We start from the raw sequence: 25,707 nt of genomic DNA, 5'->3' as shown, positions 1-25,707 counted from the left end.
CAGGGAAACCTGTTCTCTTAAATCTGACTTTGGGGGAAGTTGCCTTAATGTCTCTGGACCTTCCTTTCCTCATCTTTCTAGTGAGGCAATCTGATAAGGTTCTTTTCTGAGTTGTCTGAAAATAGCACATTCATACAGGAAAGCAGTCAAGGGCTTTACAAGTTTCACTCTGTATGTTAACAACCCAGGCTAAGGTTACTTCAAGGAACAGTGAATGAACAAATAAGCACTTGCAGTATCTGCCACCATGCCTTAAAATCAGTTTGAATTTACTGAGTTTACAGTATATTTGAAGGGATTATGGACATTCAGAAGGTATCATAAGACTTCAGAAAATTCTGTAATACCATTGAAGTAATTTGTTCCCCCTGAAAGAGTAGTAATACATAACCTGAAATATTAAAGGGCTACTTCAGATTCTAATGATTATGGCTAAAATGACTTATAAAGCTTTCATAGTAGAAATTTCTTTTTCAGCTTTTAAGTTTCTCTAGCCAAATCACGAGTGGAATCAGTTGCAGTTATTCCAACTGGTATGTGTTGCCCTGTTTCAGCTGCCTTGTTATAGCACAGTGTATGGTGGACACTTTCTCCCCTAGTTTGTCCCGCAGTTCTATTTCCCGGTGAAAAACTCCTCACTTTCCTAGATCTGGCCTCTTTACCAGCTGGCTTTCTTTGGGGAGCCATTTTCACAGAGATCTAAAGATCTCATCATGCAGTTACTGTTACCTGATTACAAATGGAAAATAGCAAGATATTTTTGACATGTGGATATAGGATTGCTGAACTTCCAAAGTTGACTTCCAAACTCCTTAGGTGCTGGGCAACATCACTTTTAGAATTCTGCTCGGCCTCGACCAGGCAGGGCTGCTGGGGTGAGGATCGGGCTGCTGAGGAAGGAAGGAAAGGGTGGATGCAGCAGCTGAAATAAGTCCTATAGAAGAGATGCTAGAAACCCTTCTAGGAATCCCAGAATATCCGGGATTGTAAGAGTATGGCAAGCCTTCGAATCCAATTACCTTCTATGGTACATGTTCTTTACATTCGCTGCTACTTTGTCTATCGCCATACACCTGCCAGTCTGTCATGGGTATGTACAGCAGACCTACCATATGAATCTTACCTTCCAGACAAGGTTTTTTGCAGGGGAATATATAGTTTTTGAATCACAGGAAGAAGGACAACTTTGGATACTGGCAATATTATTTTACTGAAAATCTGGAGTTGCACAAATAGTTCTTTAGAACATAAAACTAAATGGATTTATACATAACAATTACATTCAGCATTTATAAGAGGCAGTACAGAAATATGTTCTGCTTCTACATGATATAAATTGTATATAACACCATGATTTAAACAATTATATTAACTAGTGCGGTGAGATACATCTTACCCAGAATGTCTGATGTTTCCCACAATGAAGGGAAAAAATGCAGTTTCTATGGGCCATTGAGTTTCTTTTCATTTCTGAATTCATTTTAGTGGTAGTAGAAGGACAATCCTTTTCATTGAAGAAGTAGAAATCAAACTCAAAGGACTGTTCTGAACTCATCAAAAATGAAATTAGGCACATGTGCTTCAGCAACCTAAAAAATCAAAATAGTTTAATTATTCATGGTGTCATAATTCAGAACAAATTCAACATTTGCCACATGAAAATTAAAGAGATGAAGACCACCTTGGAGCAAGGTGTATCACAGGGAAGTGCTGGCCTCCCATGGGTGGAACACTCCTTAGAACCACCACCTTCTGTTTCTGGTGTTCCTCGTACTGGTGTCTTAATTTCTTGGCACTGCTGACATCTGAGGGGATGCTGTTCAGTTCCACCTGTCTCTACATGTGAGCTCCTTGGCTCGTAAAGGCCCTGGGATCGGCTAGGAATACACATGCCTCTGGGAAGTACGAAGGTTAGTCTCAGGTCACCTCACAGTTAATTGATGAATAACCTAGGCATAATAGCATGTCTGGCAAGTGACTCAGGCCAGAGGGGGAAGAGAGGAGGACCCTTAAAGGCATTCATTCCTTCACTGTTCTTAGGGGAAGCGCTGGGGGAAAGGGAGGTGAAGGATGGGGTGTAGAACGAGGTGATCTCCAAGTGCTGAAAATAGTTTTTTTTCTAAAAGCAGTGTTTCTTTTTTTTCTGATTATAAAGGTATTACCTAATTAGAGGAAATTCAGCAAAAACAGAGATTGAGTCTAGTCTCAGTCCCTTGGAGAATCTAAAATTGATAGTTACTTTGCTTTGAATTCCTTCAATTTATACACATATGTTTGCATGCACACACACCCTCAAAATTAGGATTGCATTATCTTGTGTCCTACTAAATCTTATGAACATCCTTGCAAACATATCTTGAACTTTTGCACCTATACCCAGCAGGTAGATTCCTAGCAGTGGAATTGCTGAGATTGGGAAAGTGTATTACAAAAGTTTTTTAATAGATAAGCCAAATTGCACACCCCAGAGGATAAGCAATTTACATTCCCATTGACAGTACTGAAAAGTCCTATTGCTCCAAACCCTTCTAAACATTGGGGGCCCAGCATTGTAGGTTTTATCAATCTGATGTGTTGAAACTAATTTCACAGGTATTTTGAATTGTGACCCTTGAATATAATAAGGTTGAACATCTTTACAAATTTACCAGCCATTTGTATTTCTTTTCCTGATAACTGCCTGTTAATAGCCTTTGCCTATTTTTTTCCTCTCTGTTAGATTGCTTATCTTTTCCTTATAGATCTAAAAGAACATCCTATAAATCAAGGAAACGGATCTTTGTTATTTTCCCTTTGTAATTTTCCCCCATTTTATTAAATCAAGAGACATTTGACAGAATTCTTTCATTACATTTGACATTTATAAGAGATCAAATCTCTAAATCTTTTCCTTTATGTTTCCTGCTTTCGGAATATATAGGAAATTCTGAGAGCTGAAAGTATTTGTCTAAAATTTCTGCTAATTTTTTTCATTTTTTATACTATCTGTAATTTATTTTGATACATGGAAAATATAAAAAGACAAACTTGCCTCTTATTTTTAACCACATATTGAACTAACTGTCCTGGCACTATTGACTAATATTCCCTTTCTCCCCTAATTTGAGATGCTACCTTTCCTTATATACTATTTTATGTACTGGTATTTGTTTCTAGGCTACATATTTTAGTTTCAACCCATCTATTGACTTTCATACCAGTACCACACTATTTTGTTTTTTGTAGTTTTATAATATATTTTAATATTTGATAGTTTTAATATCTTCTTTTTAAAAATTCTGCTTTAGCCTAAGTTCTGTGAAGTTTTAAAAAATGTTGTATTTTAAAATAACATTTTATTAATATTAATGATTATTAATGAAAAATTTTTATAATGGATTTTGATCATAATTACAATAAAACTATAAGCTAGGAAGAACAAATATTTGACTTCTCATTCAGAAACATGGACTTAAAAAGTTTTGTTTTTTTCCTAAAGTTTTTCAAATTGTTTTTAAATAACTTCTTGTAGATTATCCTTGTTAATTATTATCATTTCCTTGTTAATTTTGTGAATAGGATCTTATTTGTGGATTTACTTAGTACATCCTGTACTCAGCTTATTTTATAAACTCTCATGTTAGCACTTTTCCACATGATTCTGTTGGGCACTCAAGGTAGGCAATTACATCATTGATAAAGAATACACATTTGTCTTCTTTGCAAATACATTTACAATTTTTCATTTCTTATTTGTTTTGAACATGTTAGGTAGAAGGATAGATATAAGTGCGGTGGAGGGAGAATAAGGCCAGTAAAACCCACTAGAAGGGACTCAAAGAGTTAACCAGTTAAAACTAGAGAGCCAGAAAAGACTCACAGAGTTAATGGGTTAATCAGTTGAAGCTCCGAAGGCGGGGAGTAACTTGGAAAGCCCAAATATTTCCCAGGTAAAGAAAAGTATCTGAGCGCAGCCCATGTCTTCATTGTGTCAATTAGATCATGCCGTTGTAAGATTTACTTTAGTCTGCTAAAAGGCCTAGCTTACTATTTAACTTGACGTATATGCTATTTTTTCCTCCTCTGGCCCCTAATCAAGTAATCCTTAACCTGGGCGGGAGACAAGCATTATGATTAATTTAGCAAACAAGCCCAGATATAAACAGCATAGTAAAAACAGGAAAGATTCCATCTTAAAGTTAAGATTGCATTTTAAAACCCATGAAGTTAAGAAATAAGATTCTTAACTTATTCTTTAGGAAACAGACAATAACTCAGCCCACCTTGGAGGCAGGGCAGGCTGTCTTGATTGATATGGTCCCAGAGAGAACCTGCTATCCTGGGGAAGAACTGGATCAGTACACTGCTTGTGTTAATTTTGCAGAATTACCTAGAGAACTGATAATAGAAGAGAAGAAACTTAATGTCTCTCACCAAAGATAAATATCTTGAGACCACTTAACAAGTCTACACCCTGTAGCCTTTTGTCACATTCCTGAAAAATCCTTAAAAGGGGGAACCCCCAACCTTTCAGCATGCCTCCTCTCTGAGGACACCCACACTTTTTCTCAACCTTTCAGGCCTCCTTTTCTAGGTCACCCACACTTTCTCTCTTTAAATAAAACTTAAACCTTTTAGCACGCCTCTTCTCTGAGGTTGCCCACACTTTCCTTTCTCCAAGTGTGCATCTTTTTGCCTTAAATAAACTTCTCACTGCTCAAATTGTAATGTTTTGTCTCTGCGCTTTTCCAGTAGTGTCTTCGTTACTTTGCTATTTCATTCTAATACTCTGGATTTAAGCTCAAATCTTCACTCTGTCCTATTTCAGGTCAGTAGGGAGGGGCTGCTGAGAGCTCAGATCCAGGCTTGCAAATTACCATGGCCTGGGTGACCCGGATGAAACTGCAGCTATACTGTCATGTTTTTTAGTAGCCTGCCAGAAAGTCTCCTTTCTTTGCCTTGAGGAAGTTCACAGAATGTAATCTCACTCCATCCAGTGCTTTGAGCTTCCCAAATCCTGGGGTGGTAGGGACTCAGTTCCCACACCCTGCAGATCCAAGTGGACACTGGATGCCAGCTGGCACTGGCTTAAGGAGTTAGCAGGGGATGGGTCCCATGCTGAGCAGCAGTTTACTGAACTTCTTTTATCACTCTGTTCTGTCATTCCCTGACACTCTTGCTTTAATCTATCCCTTCCTCATCTTGTACTGGGACTTCCCTGTGTCTCCAAAACAAACTCACAATAACTAAATAAAACTTTTCAACCTTTCTGGGAACCTCCTCTCTGAGGTCGCCTGCACTTTCTCTCTCTTTAAGTGCATAACTTTAAATAAAACTTTTATTCTGGTTCACTACTGTGTCTCTGCCCTTCAATTCTTTGTTGCAGCAGGGACAAGAACCAAGGAAAATATACAACTGCTCTCTTTAACAAACCTGTGCAACAAAAGTAGCACTGAAGTATCAGTACTGCTGCATGATCACTACAGTCCTGAGTTTAATAAGGATGCCACTAGTATTTCACTATTAAGTATGACATGGCAGTTAATTTTTAAAACATCATCTTTGGCTTTTGTTATAAACAAAGATGTTCAATTCCTAAGCTAATTTTTAAAAAATCGGCATGGCTGTTCAGCATCTATTGGAAGTCTTTTATATTTTAGTATCAAGCTTTCCACTTTCAGCTAAAACTTACCAAAGCAGACTCACTAGTAAGAAAGGAAAAGGGAAGAATATCTTAGAAGGTAAAAAGCAGTCTGTCATTTTTGGGAACAGTAGTATGGATGGTATAATTTTCGCCATGCTGTGAAAATAATCAAACTTGCTTGAGAACCATTACTGGGGAAAGGAAACAACCACACAATTACCTTTCTATCCCTGCCACTAAAGAAATTCTCTCCTGGACTGCCCATCCCAACTCCTGAACTGGGTGAGCTGCTGACAGGAGGAAGGTGGGGTAAAGAGGGAGAAGAGCAAGGAAGGTGCGTTAAACTGTCTCCTTGCAAAGCACTTACCAGGGAGGATGGGGAGTTTTAGAGCTGTGGGGCAGAGCCCCGGCAAGGGGCTCGGAGGCAGCCAAGGTGAGTGAGCTGCTGGACTCACTCCTAGCAAGTTCAAAGGGCCTTATAAAAAGGGCATCAACACTGTCTTTATCTGCTGCTTACCCTCCTGGGCAGTTTTGTGTACCGAACATAATCCTCCAGGAACAGAAGGGCACCCACAACATCTGCAGGCATCTCGGGTATTTTCTGGCTGTAACAAAGAACAGTCCGGATCAATGAACTGCTTTGCACTTATCGGACCCTCAGCCAACATGCTGACAGACTAAATCAATGGCAGATTTCTAAATGAGGTCAGAGAAGAAACAAACCTATAGACCAACTTCTTGCTTCATAGCAAGTCATTATCTTGCGGGCACATCTTCAGCACATAACCTAGTGAAGTCCTCCCTGATACTCTGGGCAGGTGGCCTTTTCTCATGTTCTCATTAGCCTCAGGATCTTCTTCCACGCCTCTTAAACTTTCAGTTGCTTGTACGCTGGTTTCTTTGAGGGCTTGGGTCAAACCTGCATCTTCCTATGTCTAGCGTCTGAGATTGTGCCTGGCACATTACTGTATACTTAAGGGTATCAAATAAAATCAGCATCTAGCAATTTTCCACACGGGATCCCACTCAGTTTTCATTTGTATGACAACTGTATTGCCAAGCACTGTTCTAGAACTGGGAATGCCACAAAGTATACAATAGTCTTATGGAGTTTACACTCTTACTTTATATCAAAATGAATTTTTAACTGTTAAAACTATTTCCAATTTACATATCGGCATTCTCTAGTTAGCAAATGGTACCATAAGATGGTACTGTATTACTGATCTATTTCTCTAGTGACTTCTTGCTTTTGAAAGGGTTTACGAGTGATAACACCTGGAAAAGTTTCCACTGCTCTCCATCTGTCATTGTGTGACCACGGCTGTATTTATATTTGCTCTTCTTGGGACGAGGGGAAGGAGGCAGTGTCCATGCTTCTCAGGTGCCTTATGACCCTTCACTTAGCTGAATTGGAACCCGAGCTTCTGCTCTACTCCTATACCCCGACGGCCTCTCTCAGGGCTGCCACTATCATCCTGGACTAAGGCCACACTAAATCCTTTGCAGAAGGAAAAACAGAGGATGAAGGACCTGCCAGCTCTTGACAGATGGGGAGCACTGGCTGGGGGTGGCCAGGTGTGGAGCTGCTCTCTGACCACCTCATATGCCTGGACTGGAGTCCTTGGTCTCCTCTCCCTGGTCCCGAGCAGGTGCACCAGATTTTTAGGTGCCTACTGCTTTCCTCTGCAACTGACCTTTTCGTGATTATTACAATTTCATTTTGAGACTTCCCCTTCCTTCTGAGCTCTTCAATTGTTAAGAAAATCTACTCTTTGAAGCAAATTGGACCATATGTCCTAAAAAAAGAAAATTCCCTGTTTATTTGATGTTTAATCCATTCATTAAGATGGGGAAGAACTGGCCTGACTGAGGCTCATGGGAGAGAGATGTCAGGATTTAAAGATGATGCAAAATCATTCAGAGCCACTCCTATACAATGGACGTCAGATCTCAGCACTGCAGCCTTCGTTGTACTTTGCTCCCTAGGACTCAGAACGAAGGAGGATAGGAACTCCTCCACTCTAAGGGGAGGGCTGTATTTGGAATTTTGGTACAAGTTTGAGAGAACACTTTTAAGATGGCTGGTAACAAACTGGAACCCCTGATATGGAGCAGCTTCTGAGCCACTGCACCGCAGAACAGCTGGAGGGGCTTATCTTAAAAAGAGAGCTCTAGAAACTACAGCCAACTCGAAGAGCGCCGAGTGGTGCTGAGGAAGGAGGCGGCATTTATTCCGTCTCACTGCAAAGACTACAAACAGGCCCGTGTGTGAAATTTTCAGAGATGGGATGAAATTTTCCATTCACTGCAACCAGGAACTTTCTAACAATGAGAACGACTCTACCAGTGCTCCGTGTTGTCTGGAGAGGCAGAGAGTACCTCGTCCCTGCAGAGACTGGATGACCACCTGCCAGGGTCATCTGACAGCTTGTTCATGCCCTTGGTGGGAGGTAAATTCAATGGCCTCTGAAGTCATGTCTGATTAGCAGTTTCTTTAAGTTATATTGACAAAAATGACCAAGTGGTAATCTTCCACATTTTGAATATGTAACACAACAGGAAAATCTACTTAGCTGGGTTAACCCTTCAGGGTAAAAGAGAAGGAGGCTCAGGACCCATCGCCTCATGTAAATACATTTTTTTTTCTGTCCCAGAAAAGCCACATGGTGAGGAGGAGGGGAGAATTAAAGGCTTACAAGCTTTGTATCATGTGGAAACTTCTGTGTGATTCGTTACATTACACACCAATACTCAAACAATGTAATGGAGAAAGATATCTTTTCAACAAATGTCACTGAAACTGGATATCCCATGAAGAAAAAATAAGCCTTGACCCCTACTTCACATTGTACATAAAAAGTAATGAAATGGACCACAGATCTCAATGTTAAAGCTAAAACTACAAAGCTTCCGGAAAAAAAACTAGGAGAATATCTTCAGGACCTTGGGGTAAGCAAAGATTTCTTAGGACACAGAAAGGACTAATTGTGAAGGAAAAAATGGATACATTGGACATCATCAGCATTAAAAACTTCTGCTCATTAAAGTCATCAGTAAGAAAATGAAGAGGTAAGTCACAGTTCTTGAGAAAAAATACATAATTCATAAATCTAAGAAAGGATTTATATCTATAATATATAATTCCTATGACACTGTGAGAGAAAAGCAATCAACCTAATTTTAAAACAAGTGAAAGACTTGAACAGACACTTAACCAAGAAAGATATAAAGGCCAAAAAGCACATGAAAAAGTACTCAACATCAAGGAAAGGCAAATTAACTATGAGATGCCATATATACCCATTAGAATGGTTAAATATTAAAAGATGGACATTGACAAATGCTGATGGGTGTGTAATATGGTACGACTTTGGAAAAAGGATTGGCAGCTTATTCTAAAGTTAAACTGGTCAGACAGACCCCCCATATCCTACATTTGGGTTCTTGTGATGACTGGGAGATCTCTACTTAGATCAGGATGCCAAAACAAGTTATCCTGATTAACCCAACATAGGTTTTGGAAATTCTGAATTATTTAATGCCCACTGCATTGCCAGTACTCAGAACACTGAGGAATAATCCTTCCCAGGTAGAGAGCAATAGTTACGTTTACAACAAAAACTTCTATGAATGCAGCACCACAGATTCTTTCTTAAGACAGACCAAGGAAGGCATGCAATTCTTGAGAGTAATGCTCACAAGGTTAAATACATGTGTTCAGGGTATACAAACATGCTGATGTTTCTTCCTCAGTTCTACTGTTAATCTGATTCTCAAGTTACCACAGCAGACTAATCCATGAAAAGAACTATAGTCAGGTACAGATACATTTCTAAGACATTTAAAAGCTTTGTTTTATTTAAAGATCTGGCAATTCCATGGAATAGTGACATGCTTCCTGTGACATGCCTGATCTTAACCATATGTACAATGAAAGATATATTACCTAAGAATGACACCAGTAAATGACTAGCCTTTAATAAAAACAAGGTATGTTTATGCACTGACGAGCCATCATTATAAAGGATCATATATTCTTATGTAGTAATAACACAGGGACCACAGAGGGGGAGCATGGTTCTCTGAATCTTGAGATGAAACCTTAAATTCACCTTGGGATGGTTCTTTACATTGATTTTGACCAATATACAGAACAGGACTTAGCATCAGTTGAGCACTTGCTCTGTACCAGGTACTGTATCAGGCATTTAAAAAATCTGACCAGCCTGAGAGGTTCAGGAACTTGGCCAAAGTCACATAGGTGATTAAGTGGTGAATCCAGAATCCAAACACACATTTGTTCCCTCCCTCCTACAGCAAGTCCTGGGCTTTGCATTCTGTAGCACCAACAGGGGTTGCTATGAGAGCTATTTTTTCAAGAAACATTTTCATATGAGAGAGTAAGAACCTTACAGAGACTCTACATCTTTATCCTTAAAAGGTTTATGAAATAGCAAGGGAAATACTTCGAGGAAGAAATACACTTTGAAATTGCTGATTGAAAAAATAACATGGATACAACAAAACTAACAAACAAAAACCCAGATAAATACAGAGAACGAACTGGTGGTTGCCAGGAGGGTGAAGATGAAGGGATCAAAAGGAACAAACTTCCAGTTATAGAATAAATAAATCACGGGGATGAAGGCACAGCACGGGGAATCAGTCAGTAATACTGTAATGACTTGGTATGGTGACAGATGGGTGTCACGTAACTACCCTGACAGTGGTGAGCATTTTGTAATGTAATAAATTTGGGATTACTGTGTTGTACATCTGAAACTATTATAATATTATGTCAACTATACTTTAAAAAAAAATTACATGGTTACATTTACAGGAAAGCTCTTATAATGCTTTTAGGCTAAATTACACTCTACAGTGGGTTTTTTAAAACTCAGATAAAAAGTTTGGAGATGGGGAAGTACTTGGGAATCTATTAGAAAAGTGATTATAAAAGAGTTCAGGATAAACTGATTAATGACAAAACAATTAGGGTTATATTCCTGGACAGAAATACACTGGAAGTCTTGTTATCTGCTGTTTGTATTATTTTCGCATGTAATCAGATGTATCTTAAAGTCCTAGATATTCCTGTCTTAGTGTTCACTCCTGTATTGTTGCTGTATTGTTACTCTTCACACCACAGTTCCATATTCACCGTAGGCACATGACACTTGTTAAGTGGATAAGATATTAACCAAAAGAAGTTTCTTTTATATAAAATCAGCTGTTCATACATTAAAGAAAGGAGAGAAGCAAAGTTTCCACACATTTTACAAGTTGGATAATTAATCTGTTGGAAATTAAAGGTGGATTATACGTTGTTGCTATTAAATCCACTATCTACATTTCATGAAGGGATACATGTTTCAGAGGCCCAAAGACATGGATTTTATAAACATGCATTTAACTAAATGCATATGTGAATAGCATTCTATACAAAGATCTCATATGTGAATAGCACTCTATACAAGAGTTGTTTGGTTAGATTATTAACCTGTTATTACTTATTGGATAGAATAAATTCAATACAGAAAAGAATAAATGTCATACAGTACCTAGGTTTTTGTTGTACTGAAGTTTTGGCAACTGGGAGATCAAAAACAAAGTTGACAACTGGGAAATAGGGTAAGCGCTTTGTTGTTATGTATATCTAAAAAGACAAAGGTAAGAAAAGTTATTGCACAATACTGCAGAACACATTTTCAAGTGGAAAGCTTCTATTTTATTTCAGTTTACTCTTCACACTACCTAAGACTAGAATGGTTCCATTGACTTACTGACTTCTGAGTTTTGTGTAACATCACTGACCTCCCAAACATAAATACCTATAAAATAATGAACCCTTCTGGGAAGGGAACAACTTTGCTTAGAGATTAGCAGTTACTTTCCCTCTGAATCCTCTTAATCCTCATAATCAGATTATGATTATGATTATAACAATGGGATGGGGACAAAGGGTGATGAGCAAGGGGGGGAAAGCCAGATGCCACAGTCAAGGCAAAGTGAGGGGAGGGCAGAGGCAGAAAGGAGGAGCGGCAGTCCACAGAGTAGTGAGCAGGAGTCCGTCATGAAAAGCGGGTGACGTCTCGGGCGCTGTTTGCTGACCCCTGGGCAATGTCACAGAGCAGCTTCCTGCCCGGTTCCCGCGGCAGTCAGGGTCTACCCAGCCAGCCCCAATTCCCTGGGAGGCAGGAGGGCATTCCGGTGTGGACACCGGTCCGGGTCCAGGGTGACGGCCGGGCTCCAAGGCTTGCTAGTGTGGAGCCCGGGGGAGTCGCCAGCCTCCCAGCCTCCGGGCCAACCCGACAGTGGCACATCTGACGCGGCTGCTGTGAGCTCAGGTGGAATCACCCACGGTCAGGGCTAGCACAGTGCTTGGCATGTAATAAGCCCTCAGAATAACGTCAGCTGCTACACAGGCTCATAATCCTTCACCCAAAACCCAGGGGATGGCAGAGATTTCAGAACTTCACTTTTCCTAGTTCGTGAAAAGGGAAAGAGGGCCCAGGGTCTCACCCTATAATCAAAGTCACCAGTACTGCTGCATTAAAACACGAATATTCACAGAAGTACAAAGAGTCTTATGTCATGACAAGTTTTGCCACCAAATGAGACCTAACACCAAGTTGTGAAAAATCTTTCTGCTCTCAGAGGTTTGTGGAGATCAGAATTGCAGAAAAGAGTATTTAGCCCCAGATTATGATTATGACTGCTGCCAGTCACCAGTGGAAGCATTTTTGGGCAAGAAGGATCACGGCCACCATTCAGTTGCAGTTCAAACACCAAATGCCAGACAAACCTAAAACTAATTTCTTACAGATACAGTGCCTTTTCCTTTTTAGGGAGCTTGAACATTGTATCACTTGATTCTCCCAGCTCTGAATCACACAGGGAAGGTAAGATCACCCTCATATTCCACCAGGGAAACTGGAACTCAGCAAGGGGGGACTTGGGAGAATGGAGCCTCTGGGACCGGGACTGGGACCCAGGTTCTCCCAGTGTCTCATGTACCTGGGCCAAATCACCTTCTGTGCCACACGGTTCCCCACCACACCATTATGTATTTTAATTATGAACCTTATTCAGTGGGTTGTGAATGCCAGCTGCCTCCAGATAGGCTGTGATCTCATATAAGAGTGTGTTATTTTCTTTGGGGTAAGGCAGTGAAGGGTCCTGATAGTGGGCTTCGATGTCCGCTAGGAGAGCCCTAAACGAAGGAGAAAAAACAAGAGTGATAAGCATTAGAGAGTAACTGAATTCAGACAGCAGTTACCACAGGCTATGAAAGAATCTTTCAGGGCCTCAGTTTCCTCATCGGTAAAATGAGGGCTTGATCCTTCTAATTTTCAATTTCTGTACCTGTGATTGGCTTTAAGTGGAAAGTCTGATCCAGAATTACTTTGTCTTTTGGAGTTAAATCAAGTGCTTTCACCATTCAAATTTTTATGAATTGACTTACTGTTTTCAATACCTAGCTTGTCAAAAGCACTGACTTGCTTACACTGACTTTGTCCTGTGCCGAGAAGCACAGACTATTTAAGGAGAAGGCTTGAAATGAGAGCAATTGCTGGTGAGGCACAGGCTGCATGCCCAACCACTCCAGGTAATTAACACACCTCTAACTGCCCTCTGGATGGCTAGTGACTGTCCTACGGAAATGGGTAATAATTGCTCTCTCAGTCAGTGCAACTCTCTGCACGGCGTCTGGTGTGTATTAAGTGATCAATATATTGGCTGAATAAATGAATACATCAGCAGCGTGGGGTGGAGGGAAGGAGAGAGAGGCACCAAGGGACAATACTGAGGAAGGAGTCTTTTAAAGACCAATTTGGTAATTCTTGGGAAGGAAGCCTATAAATTCAGAAAGACTTCTTACTCAAAAAGAATGTAAAAGAGTAGGTATTAAAGAAACTGGGGTGCCATTTATGATAACAATCCAGGCCCACAGATGACCATTTCAAACACTAGCACTTACTTAATGAGATTCTCCAGAGCAGCTGCCAGATGTTTGGAGCCAAACTGACAAGAATAATTTAATTCATTGGCAATCTGTTGTCTCAGAATCTGCATCTGCCCAACCTACAAATTAGCAAGAGAAAGAACATGGAGAACATAAGCATTTCAAAGTGATTGTAGGAGGCAGACACAAAATGATCATTTCTATTGGAAGGATTACAACACTGCAGAGAAATTTAAGGATTTCCTGGACTGGATCCAGGGCTAAGACAAGCATCATCCCTGTTGGAGCCCAAGAGACCCTTCAAGGCACGTCTGGACAGACTCCGGCCAACCTCAAGATATTCCCCAAAATCAAATATTTTACAAAGTGGGTCCACTAATGTTCAGCTGTTCATGTACTAAAGATGTCTGTTTTGAAACTCTTGATCTTTTGGAATAAGTTGTCCAAATTTAGTAGCTGCTAATGAGAAGTCCCACTTGCTTTGTCCTAAACTGAATTTTCTTTAAGTCCTAAGGTTGCCATTTTACTCTAATATTCTAAAATCACTCAGGATTACAGATCATGTAATAATCTGGGTTATAAAATAGTCTACATGAAATCTTCCAAGAAGGCCTTTTAATGATAACCCTTAATCTAGGGGTTCTTCACGCATTTTTATTTTTTTGACCTTGAACCTCTTTGGAAACCTGGTGAAGCCTGAAGGGTCATCACCAGTAAGATGGCAAACTTCCAGCTTCTCTTCGGGGGTCCTCAGTTCCCGCCAGCGCCACCTGAAGCCCAATCACCTCTCGCCCCCCTCCCAATCCCAGCACCTAGCCAACAGCCACCAGCCCCGTAGAAGTGACACCTCAATCAATTCATGCCCCTTCCTATATAACCCAGCACCTTTCCCTAACAAAGCGGAACTCTCCAGTGAATTGCTGCTATGTGTCGCTCCTTTCCTTTCATTGGTGCCAAAACCCGGGAGACGGGACACCCCAACTGGGCCCCATCTTCCCCCCGACACCAGCAGCAGCTTGCCCTCATCCTCTTTTTCCGGCGCTGGCTCATCACACTCACCACTCCTCTCTGGCCTTTAGGTAAGTTTTCCCCCCGGAGTGGGCCACTCTTCTCCGAGCTATCGCAGTGCCATTGACCGTGATCGTCCGGCAAGGCCCTGACGCTCGGGGATGAGGAGGCAACGCTCCCCGCCTCAGGCCTTCATGGCTGCGGCCGACTCTCAGGCACCCCCTCTCCAACAGCCATAAATGAGGTGACTCCTTTGTGGATGAGAACGCTCCCTTTTCCCACCCTCCTCCTTCTGCTCCGTCCGCCGAAAATGCCTAGTGCTAGGTACCTCGTGACTCTGGCACTCTGCCTTCTTAGGGAAGTCTGGGTGATGACCCACACTTCCTAAGAAATTCCGACTCATATATGAGTTTCTGCAGACCACCAAAGATCATCGGGGACGCCCTTTGTCTCCTTGCGGTCTGCTTCCAGTCCGAGGATCTCCGTTCATCTTCCCCTGTTTGTCTCCTTCTCTGTCCTTTAGCCATGGGAGCCTCCTCATCCCTCCCTGAAAGTTCACCTCTTGAATGCCTGCTTAAGCATCTGGCTACCCTCTCCCTGACGCCTGATATAAAACCAAAACTTCTCTGTAAATATTGCTCCCAAGATTGGCCGACATATACCCCCTAGACAATAACAACCAATGGCCCGCAGGGGGAACTCTTGATCCTAACATCACTCGCGATCTTTTTAACTACTGCCACCGCCTGAAAAAATGGAAGGAGATTCCCTATATCGAAGCTTTCCGCCTCCTCCTCCCCCAGCCCCCTCCCAAGTTCTCCTAGCCTGCAAGCCGCTGCCCCCGCAGAAGCCTCCTGTTCACTCCCTTCCCCTTCTTCTCCTACAACAGCCTTTCTCCCTTCCTCCCCCACCATCTCCTCCCCCATCTCACCTCCTCCGCCTTCGTCCCCCGCAGATTAAGCCTGAGCCTTTCAGCCCCCCCTTTAACTAGGTCCCAAGGGCCTCCTCCGTCTTTGCCCTCATCACCTGTTTCTCCCCTGTTAGGGACCGCCTTTGTCTTCTCACATGTTTGTAGGGAGAATGGGAAAGCACCTCCCCCCATGTCTGAACGCAGCATGGGAAAGCACAAGCTAGAGAACAACCGGTGCAGTCCTTAGAAGTTATCTGTCCACAAAAACATATCTTGCCAAGACTCCTCACTCTGAAAATAGGGAGACCTTGAAGATGTGTAGAAACACCGCCCCTGCTTCTAGCTATGCCCTTCCCCCACTTGCCAATGTGGCAGAAATAGAAAACAACACATTCCATAAACAATTAACTGAAGCCCTGTTGTAGCTCAATTAGTAGAGCATGGGACTCTTAACCTCAGAGTCATGAGTTCAAGCCCAACTAAAGCAACAGAGGCAAGCAGCTGGGCTGCAGGCTGGCAACACGTGGGTCTGATTCTATCTTTCTTTATTTTCTTTGCCCCCCTTCCACACTTCAGGACCTGCTTGAATAGGCGCAGCTAGACCACGTCACTCCCCCACAGACTGAGCCAGAACCCTTCAGTCCCCCTCAGACTTGGTCCCGAGAGCCTGCCAAAATTATCGCCCCCCTCCTGGAGGTAGCAGGATCCAAAGGCATTTAAGAGATTTAGCCCAACTAGAGAAATGCCTAAGTTCCTTTTCCACTAAGCCCACGACATACATCAGGGAGTTTCAATGGACCCTCCAGTCTTACAGCCTCACGCATCATGACATTTTCATGCTCCTGGCCAATACTCTTCTCCCTGAAGAGCATAGATGAGTTTAGGACTTCGCCCAAACGCACGCTACCGAAACCCACAGGACTGACCCCACCTATCCCCCTAGCCCCACTGCTGTCCCCGAACAAGACCTACACTAGAATTATAACACCGCCGTAAGTCTCCGCTCTCGAGATATTTTTGCCTCCTGCTTAATAGCAGGTCTGAAAAAGGCAGCTCGTAAAGTAGTCAATTTTCAAAAGCTCCAAGACAATTCAAAAGAGAGATGAAACCCCCTCCGAGTTCTTAGACAGACTCACTCAAGCCCTATTACAGCATACCAGCCTAGACCCAGAAACACCTAAAGGAAGACATGTCCTTATGACATACTTCCTAGCTCAAAGCTACCCCGACATTAAAGCTAAACTCAAAAAGTTAGAACAGGGCCCCACTACCCCACAGACTGAGATCCTAACAGTAGCCTTTAAAGTCTTCCATAACCGGAAGGAGGAGAAAGAACGCGGTAAACAAAAGGCTGATCAGGCCAATTTCCAGATGTTGGCCCAGCTGATAAAACCACAACCTGGGCTCCCCTCTACAGACAAGCGCCCCCCAGGAGCTTGTTTCAAGTGCGGAAAAGAGGGACATTGGTCAAGGGCGTGCCCCTCCCCCAGATCTCCTACCACCCCATGCCCCAGATGCCACAAAAAGGGCCACTGGGGGGTCTGATTGCCCAACCACCCAAAGGGGAGGCTGGACGAACAACCCCCATCCTAAGCCCGCCGTACTGGGGCTGGCAGAAAAAGATTGACGGGGCCCGGGGGCTTCTCGCCCGACCATTTCCATCACCAAACAAGAGCCCAGGGTTACTTTAACAGTAGATGGTCGCCCCATCTCCTTCCTCCTAGATACAGGAGCCACCTTCTCAGTCTTGTGAGAATACCGGGGCCCTACCATGCCAGCCATTACTCCTATAGTCGGGGTAGGAAGTAAACAGATTTTCCCATTAAACCTCCCCCCCTTTTATGCACAATCCTAGACAGTCCCATACCTTTCTCCCACTCCTTCCTAGTTATGCCCCAGTGTCCCATCCCTTTACTAGGACGAGACAACCTTTCCCTCCTCCACGTTTCCATAACTATATCCACTCCCACAGCCCCCAGTACTCCCTTTCTGATGGCCCTCATAGCCGACAACCCCCCTCTACCCAATGAAAGCTCCGGTTCCGCCCTCAAACACCCTGTAAATCCCAAAGTTTGGGACATTACAAGCCCCTCTGTGGCCCTATGTCCCCCTGCCTCTATCAAATTACGTGACCCCTCTCAGTATATCTGTCAGGCCCAATACCCCCTAACCACTTCAGCCCTCATAGGCCTCCAACCCATCATTCAAGATCTCTTAAACATAAATTACCTCAGACCCACTCACTCCCCATTTAATACCCCCATATTAGCTGTTAAAAAAACCAACGGATCTTTCCGCCTTGTCCAAGACCTTCACCTCATCAACATGGCCGTTGTCCCTATCCATCCCTTAGTTCCAAATCCATACAGCCTTTTATCGCAGATCCCTGCCTCAGCATCCCACTTCTCAGTCCCAGATCTCAAAGACCCATTTTTCTATTCCTCTAGACCCCTGCTCCCATGATTTTTTCATCTTCACCTGGACGGACCCATACACAAGACATTCTAAACAACTCACTTAGACAGTTTTGCCACAAAGCTTCCGAGATAGTCCCCATATTTTTAGACAGGTCCTAGCTCAGGACCTCAAACAGTTTCATCATGATCACTCCAAGTCCACCTTATAATACATAGACAATCTTCTACTCTGCAGTCTCTCGTGGGAACAGTCTCAACTTGACACTGCCTCCCTACTTAACCTTCTAGCTTCCAGAAGTTACCGAGTATCCCCCGTCAAAGCTCAAATCTCTTCCCCTTCTGTCACTTACCTCAGATTCCTTCTATCTCAACAAAGAAAGTCCATTACCTTAGACAGAAAATAGCTCCTCTCTGACCTGCCCATTCCCAAAACCAAGACAGAAATTCTTTCCTTTCTAAGCCTAGCTAGATATTTTAGAGCATAGATCCCTAACTTCTCCCTGCTCCCTGTTGGCAAGACCCCTATACGACCTCAGCAAGAGCCCCCCTAAAAAACCATTATCCTCCTCACCCCGACACTCCTTCATTAAGCTCCGTCAAGCCCTTGTGGAAGCCCCAGCTCTCCATCTTCCTGATTTGTCGAAGCCCTTCTCATTATACATTCATGAGAGGTCCAGTCAAGCTCTAGGAGTCCTAAGCCAATATTATGGCCCATCCTTTGCCCCAGTAGCTTATCTCTCCAAGCAATTAAACCCCACAGTTCAGGGATGGGCCCCCTGCCTACGAGCATTAGCCGCTAGACAGCTCTTGCAGAAAAAAGCTCATAAACTGACATTCAAGGCACCCCTTACCATTCTGTCCCCACATCACCTAAAAGATCTCTTAACCTACAAAAGTTTACAGACTCTCCCTCCCTCCAGACTCCTCACCTTACTGTCCTCTTTCCTCCAAAATCCCGTTCACCCCCTTTGCCATCCATACCCGAATCATGACTTTTTCCCCCTTTACTGCTCTCTCGCTTTTTCCTCATTCTTATTGTCTTCCCCGCCACCCCAGCCTCCTTTGTATGGCGATTCAAAGTCAGACAGACTTACACACAGCATCAAACAAAAGTTACTGCCCTCATTGCCACACCAGACTGCCCTCTGAAAAGCTGCTCTGAGCCTTTATACCTCCACTTTCTTCCCTCCACCCAAGTGTTCACTAGCAGCTACCCTTATTCTCCCTACCTCTGCTTCCTCTATAGCCAAAAACAAGCCTATTGCAGGCGATGGCCAGACACCTACAGGAGATGTCCCTACTGGTCTTGTGCCATTCACTACATGAGTAACTTCCAGTACCCACAGTATTACTCCTCCAACCGTTTCATGAAATATCCCAACGGCTCATTCTCCTTATCAATCCCAGATCCCTGGGACTCTTGATGAGCTGCCAGAGTCACAGCCTCAGTTTACTATGGGGGGGGGGTCCTCGACCCCCCACGGTACCCTTCATATCTCTCAAAAGTATGTTCCCTCTCATTCCCAGATCTCTCAAGTTGCATCAGATAGCAGACATTCCAAAAAAGTCATTATCCAAACTCTTGACGGCGCCTCTTCATCTTCTTATCCCCACCCCTCTTCCCATTTCTCCTACTCTTCATTACAGTTCATTCAAGACACCACCATCTTTCTCAACCATACCCTTAACACAGCCAGTTGTTTCTTGTGCGCATCACTACAGCGCCCACTGCTGGCCGCCGTGCCCCTTAATATTTCCAACTACTCCTTCCATGCAGAAAGACAACCCCTCTGCCCCCTGGCAGACATACCCCTATGGGAACCAGAATACGCAGATAATCTCACCATCCACCACTGTGTAGGCCCAACTCCACCCCCCCTCCAGTGCACTTCACTGCCTCTCTATCTACACCCCTACCTCCGGCTCTAAGACTTTTATGAAACCGGGACACTTCTTTTGGTGTAATGGCAGTCTTTTCAACTCACTGCCTCTCAACTCCGATACACCCTGCATTCTTGTCACCCTAATCCCACAGCTTACACTTTACAGCATGGCAGAATTTCTTGAGCTCCAACCTCCCTTGCCCTCTCGCACAAAAAGAGCTGCTTTCCTTCCCATCATGGTCAGTAGCTCTTTGATCACCTCAGCCATTGGGGCAGGGTTTTCGGGAGAAGCCTTGGGTCACTCTCTATGGGCAGTTAGAGATCTCGACGCCAAACTTGAGGGAGCCCTGACATCCACTGCCTATTCCCTAGCCTCTCTCCAAAGACAGGTCACTTCGCTAGCTAAAGTTACCCTTCAAAACCGGCGGGCCCTAGATCTACTTACAGCCGAGAAGGGCGGCACCTGCGTCTTCCTCTGGGAAGAGTGCTGCTATTATATCAACGAATCCGGCATTGTAGAAACTGACATCACCAAACTCACCGACCTTGCCTCCAGTCTCCACTCTGCTTCCAACTCCAACCCATTCTCTTCAATACTAACAAACCCCCTCCTCACCTGGCTCTGGCCCATTGCAGGCCCCATAATAATCATTCTTCTCGCCTGTCTCTTCTTACCCTGTATAATAAAGTTCATCAAATCCCAAGTCAGAAAAATCTCTAATCAAGCTTTCAACCAGCTTTTACTCAGGAACTACCAGCTTCTAGCCACAGAAGATCCCTCACCCTCACGTGACCTCCTCACCACACGCTGAGATGGACCCCTCTCTCCACTAGAAACTGTTCCTGGAAACAATGGCCGCAGACACCTGGCTCCTGACACCCATATCCTCTTAGCCAACCTATGGTTACAAGGAACCTTCATTGATTTCCAAACCTGAAGAAGTCCACATCTACTCATCCTTACTGTGGGAAGTCCTATCAACCCTTTCCTCCCAATCCTCAAGCCCTCACTCCCTTCTCCACCCCTGTTCAGCAAGAAGCAGCCAGAGAGAAAGCAACGTCCACAAACCCATAGAGGAGAAAGGGGAATGAAGGGTCCCCACCAGTAAGATGGCAAACTTCCAGCTTCTCTTCGGGGTCCTCAGTTCCCGCCGGCGCCACCTGAAGCCCAATCACCTCTCGCCCCCCTCCCAATCCCAGCACCTAGCCAACAGCCACTGGCCCCGTAGAAGTGACACCTCAATCAATTCATGCCCCCTCCTGTATAACCCAGCACCTTTCCCTAATAAAGCGGAACTCTCCGGTGAATCGCTGCTATGTGTCACTCCTTTCCTTTCAAAGCCTGTCTGGTGGAGACTGTCTTAGAGTAATTCTTTTAAATATACAAAATGAAACATACATAATAGTGGGAGCCAACTGTAACAAAATATAATTCTCAAACTATGAAGAAAACAGACTTGTGATAGTGATGTGACTCTGATGGCTCAGCCACCATAATTTCCAGGTAGTAATGAGCATAAACTTTGGAGATATGATTGAAGCCAGCTGAATTTGTTGGCATCATAAAGCCATTAGTATACTCTAAGTTTTTATGCCAGTAAATTTCACCTTTTCTATTCCAGGCAAGCTACCCCTAAAAGGTCAGCAAGGGGGAGAAGAGGAATAGGAGGCAAGGCTGTTTGATAATGTCAGTAACAATGAGGTAGAAATGAACACATTTCCTGTGAGTTGTTGGGAGCAGATCAAAAAAAAAAGGAAGAAAAGAGTGGCCTTACAAAAATTCTCAATCATCAAATAAGTTGATCACAGGGAGAGTAGCACGTAGCACAGCAAGAATATAGTCACTGATCCTATAACATCTTCCTATGCTGACAGATAGGAACTGCACTGGAGGGGGTGAGGATTTAATAATACGGGTAATTGTTGAACCACTGTGTTGTATACGAAACCAATAAGATTGTATACCAATAATACTTCAATTAAAAAAAGTGGCCTTCTCTAAGAGCAAAGAAAAGGTATTTGGATAAATTTAGCGTAACATTTATAAGTGTTAAATGGCCTCAAAGGACCTTTGATTACCATTTTTACTAGACTATTATTCTACTTATGTGAAGAAAATAAAACTCAATCCAAAGAATGCTATTTCTAAGTAAGAAACCTTTTATTAATAGAAAAACACTATTTAAATACTGGAATAGGGCAAGGCCAAGAAAATAGTGGGTTCTCTTAGACCATTCAAAAATGTTCCTCTGAACTTGTATCTGCCCATATAACTCCTTGCTTAATTCTAGATACTCTGGGTCAAGAATTCTCTTGAAGATACCAGTCTAGAAACGGAAGCAGAAACAAAGGCACTTTAATGTACCTTGTTCTTATTTAAAGCATGTTGAACCTTGGTGGCCAAGATTTTCTTTTTAAGGCTTCTTTACCACAAGCCTTTAAAAAGATTCTGGAGTGGCTAAGGAGCCTGGAGGTGATAATCTCACTCTACCTACTTGTTTGCCCATTTAGAGATGTTTCGATTGCTTTCTCCATGTTTTCTCTAGAGTCTGACTGACCAATACAGCAGCCACTTAGCCACGAATGGCCACTTAGATTTAAACTGATTAAAGTGAAATAAATATAAAATTCACTTCCTCATGCCCGCAAACTCAGTTTTCAGTGCTCAGTAACTCCATGTGGCTACTGTCACTGTTTAATAATGCAGAATTATTTCCATTGCTGTTCCAGGCCATTAGCACTGGTTTGGTGATTACAAGGGCCCTAATTCAAGACAAATTTGTCCCTGGGGTTTCATGTAAAAACAATTGACTTAGACCCAATGCTTGGCTACTACTGAATTACCAGCAATTACAACTAAGGGAGGCCTGTAACAGCCACTGGGAAACCCCACGCCTCCTCAAAGCACCCCTGACGTCAACTTCAGCCTCCTAGAGAGGTGAGACTCAGGCCCGTCCAACTTCAGGCAACTGTTCAATCTTCCCCTAATGGTTCCCCAGCAGTTAGAAAGCTGGCCTGCGAAGCTCTCAATCTCTGAAAATCACCTGGCTAAGGGAATGCCAGGCATATATGACAAGATCCAGACATCGGGCAGGGCCAAAGGCTCCTTGTGTTACCTATTCCATTCATGTTTCCAAATTGAAATAAAGCCCCCAAACTCACTAAAATTATAGGAAATACATTGTAAATTTGGCTGAGGCACCAATGAGTACTGTCCTAATGAGTGACACATTTAATTGGGAATAGGAGAACGGAACTTCTCCAAATCCCCATTGCAGCCCAGACTCTTCCATGGTATGTGATACTTGTAACCAAGAATCAGCTTTCTACCAGGAAGTCTACTCTTTCTTATCAGATTGTAAGGAGCCTTTCTGAGGAGACAGTTAACATTTCCTTTAACTCTGTGTCTCACACCAACTGACAATGCTTTGTACACAGCAGGTGTTCAACAAAGCTTATTGAATGTCTTGGAAAGACGCACATTTTTAATAACCCCTGTATCTAGAAGACAGTCCCCAGGAGCCAATGCAGGGTGTAAAGGCAAGAGAGGAGACGAGCGGGTTCTAAAGTGACTGGGATTTCCATCCAACAAATTAATCTCCTCATTGCACTTTTTCACTCACTCCCAAAGACACATAGTGCTCTATTCACAGTGAAGGATAATTTATGTCCAAAGAACCTGTCTTTCTAATATCTGCAGGTGCAAGAGGGGAGGAAGACAAATGTTGTACTCTAACCGCTCCTCAGAGCATCCTAGGGCTGAAAGCTCACAGAGCAGTTTATTACATGAATGTAAGGATGGAGGATCACTAAGGGAGGATTCTACTTCTTTGTATGAAAGCATCTTTTGCCAAGAGGCATTTTAAGAAGTTTTCTTTAGTGAAAGAAAAACACTAGGCCAATGAAAAGCATAATCAAAAATGGCCCCAGAAAGGAAGCTAAAGAAAAATCAATTTGGAAATAATGAGAAACTGAAATATTGTATTTTTGGTTTGATGACAAAACAAAGAGTGGCTTTCTTTGAGCAACAAAGTTATAAGGAAATAATTATTAAAAAATAGAGTATTGATGATCACCCTCTCCCACAACATACCTTCATTATAGCCTCAAGATAAGATGTCCAGATCTTCTGTGTTTTGGCAATGGCAGAAAAATAAATTTTATTTGAATTTGCTGAAAGGGTAAAATACAGTTTTCTATTTAGTAAATTGGGAAAGGCCACAGTGTTCTCTCTACCTCGGGCTAGTTTCAGAACACTTACCTACAATGCTTTTTAGGGGGATGACAGCAGTCATGAGGGCTTTTAAAGTATCCTGCACAGTTCTGTCTCTTAGGATGATTTTCTGAAACATACTGAGGAAATTCTAGAACAAGAAAATAAAACGTAATGAATAAAATGAATAAATACTTCAGTTATCTAAACTGCTATGTAGAACACAGACTGGTCTAAATGACACAACTCTACAAATAGGATGACAGGGAAGAAGCAAATTCTGGTTCCTATTAGAAACATCCCCTGCCAGGAGAAGTTGTTGGTTTCAAAGAGTCTTAAGATGAAACTCATAAAAACAGTCTACCCCTTGCCATAGTACACTGGCCAAAGAAATTCTTATTTATTCCCAGCTCTCACTACCTAATAAGAATTATATTCATGGGCTTGATGTCAGTATAAGAAAGCATGAAGGAACAGTTAACTCATCTACTTTTGTCTCTCCCAGGGTAGCAGAAAACCTGTGCAAAAGCCAAAAGGCTCACCTGTAATTCTTTGACAATCATAAAGCACAGAAGCCTCTCTAATCCATTCAGACTGAAAGTCCCCAGCGTGGTCTGGATTTCTGAGAAGAGGCAGCTGCTGGTCACTTCTTGATGAGTTTTCATATCATACCAAGTGTTCAGCTGGTCAATGTGACATGTCATTCTAAAACAAAAGAAAAACAAACTCAAAGCCCAGTTGCAGCTCAGAACTCAGCCTAACGGGATGTGGGACACAACAGGATCTGGGGCACCAGAAATGAAGAACAACAGTTACCTGACTTGGGTTTAATAATCTTTGTCTGGAGGTGCTCAGCATATCTCATGGTGAATGCCCAATGGGCCAAGAAGGGAGAATTCAGTTAAATTACCTTTTCGTGCCCTGTGTGCTACATGTCTGGTTTAACTAATTCATTTCCACTGAACTGATCCGATGCCAGAGTCATGTTGAGAGGACAAAGCTACTTTCGACTGTCAGGCCAGAGGATGTTGGAGCCCAGCTGTCTCTCCACGGGGCCTTTCTTTAGATTTCTTTAAATAACCAGAGCCTTGGGTCATTTCCATTTTGATAAGAAAGGAGCTCTGAATCCTCGAGCTCTACCTAACGTTTGAGACTGTGATGACAAAGCTGTTTCCTCCTTCCTCCCAGGTCTGGTCAGCAGCCTGTGATTACTCTGGACTCGGGAGCCTGGACGACAAGGATAACAACCGATGAAATTAACAAGCACTTCTGTGTCAGGTATGGGGCGACGGCCTTCCTGTGTGCTCTCTTTCACCCTCATAATTGCTCTTTGATCTACAAGGCATTTGACTCTCATTTTACAGATGAGATAACTGAGGTGCATGTGGGCTTGATTCCAACACCATATCCTTAACCACCATTTTAATGGTTCTCAAATGTTGGCCTAAGAATCTTGACTCACCATAAAGTGTGTTAAAAATCAGATGCCAGAGAGTTTGGGTAGGTCTAGAGTGGAGGCCTAGACTCTACAATTTTAATAAGGTCCACACATGATAGGTCCCCAATGCCAGGAACCAGCACATATTTTACTGAAGTGACGCTTGGGAGGAAGTTAAAAGAGACTCAGGAGCTAGGGATGCTTAAATATGGAAGCAAATAGGAAGAACAAGATGATTTCCAGAAC

At 42.9% G+C, this 25,707-nt stretch overlaps 1 protein-coding gene across 1 annotated transcript; it reads right to left on the bottom strand.

Moving 5' to 3' along the window:
- Window positions 1–1,391: 1,391 nt before the first annotated feature.
- On the bottom strand, window positions 1,392–25,210 carry LOC140849274 (WASH complex subunit 5-like). Its single transcript, XM_073236268.1, has 8 exons — window positions 24,566–25,210; window positions 24,072–24,174; window positions 23,904–23,983; window positions 13,608–13,711; window positions 12,710–12,839; window positions 11,188–11,282; window positions 6,141–6,228; window positions 1,392–1,589 (listed from the first exon to the last, which is right to left on the bottom strand). Exons 1-8 carry the CDS (start codon window positions 24,725–24,727, stop codon window positions 1,533–1,535), a joined length of 819 nt encoding a protein of 272 aa, XP_073092369.1. The 5' UTR covers window positions 24,728–25,210; the 3' UTR covers window positions 1,392–1,532.
- Between the last annotated feature and the right edge of the window lie 497 nt (window positions 25,211–25,707).

The sequence above is a fragment of the Manis javanica genome, chromosome 4 (assembly GCF_040802235.1).
Source record: "Manis javanica isolate MJ-LG chromosome 4, MJ_LKY, whole genome shotgun sequence".
NCBI classification, from domain to species: Eukaryota; Metazoa; Chordata; class Mammalia; order Pholidota; family Manidae; genus Manis; species Manis javanica.
This window is presented reverse-complemented; position numbering and strand designations above follow the sequence as displayed.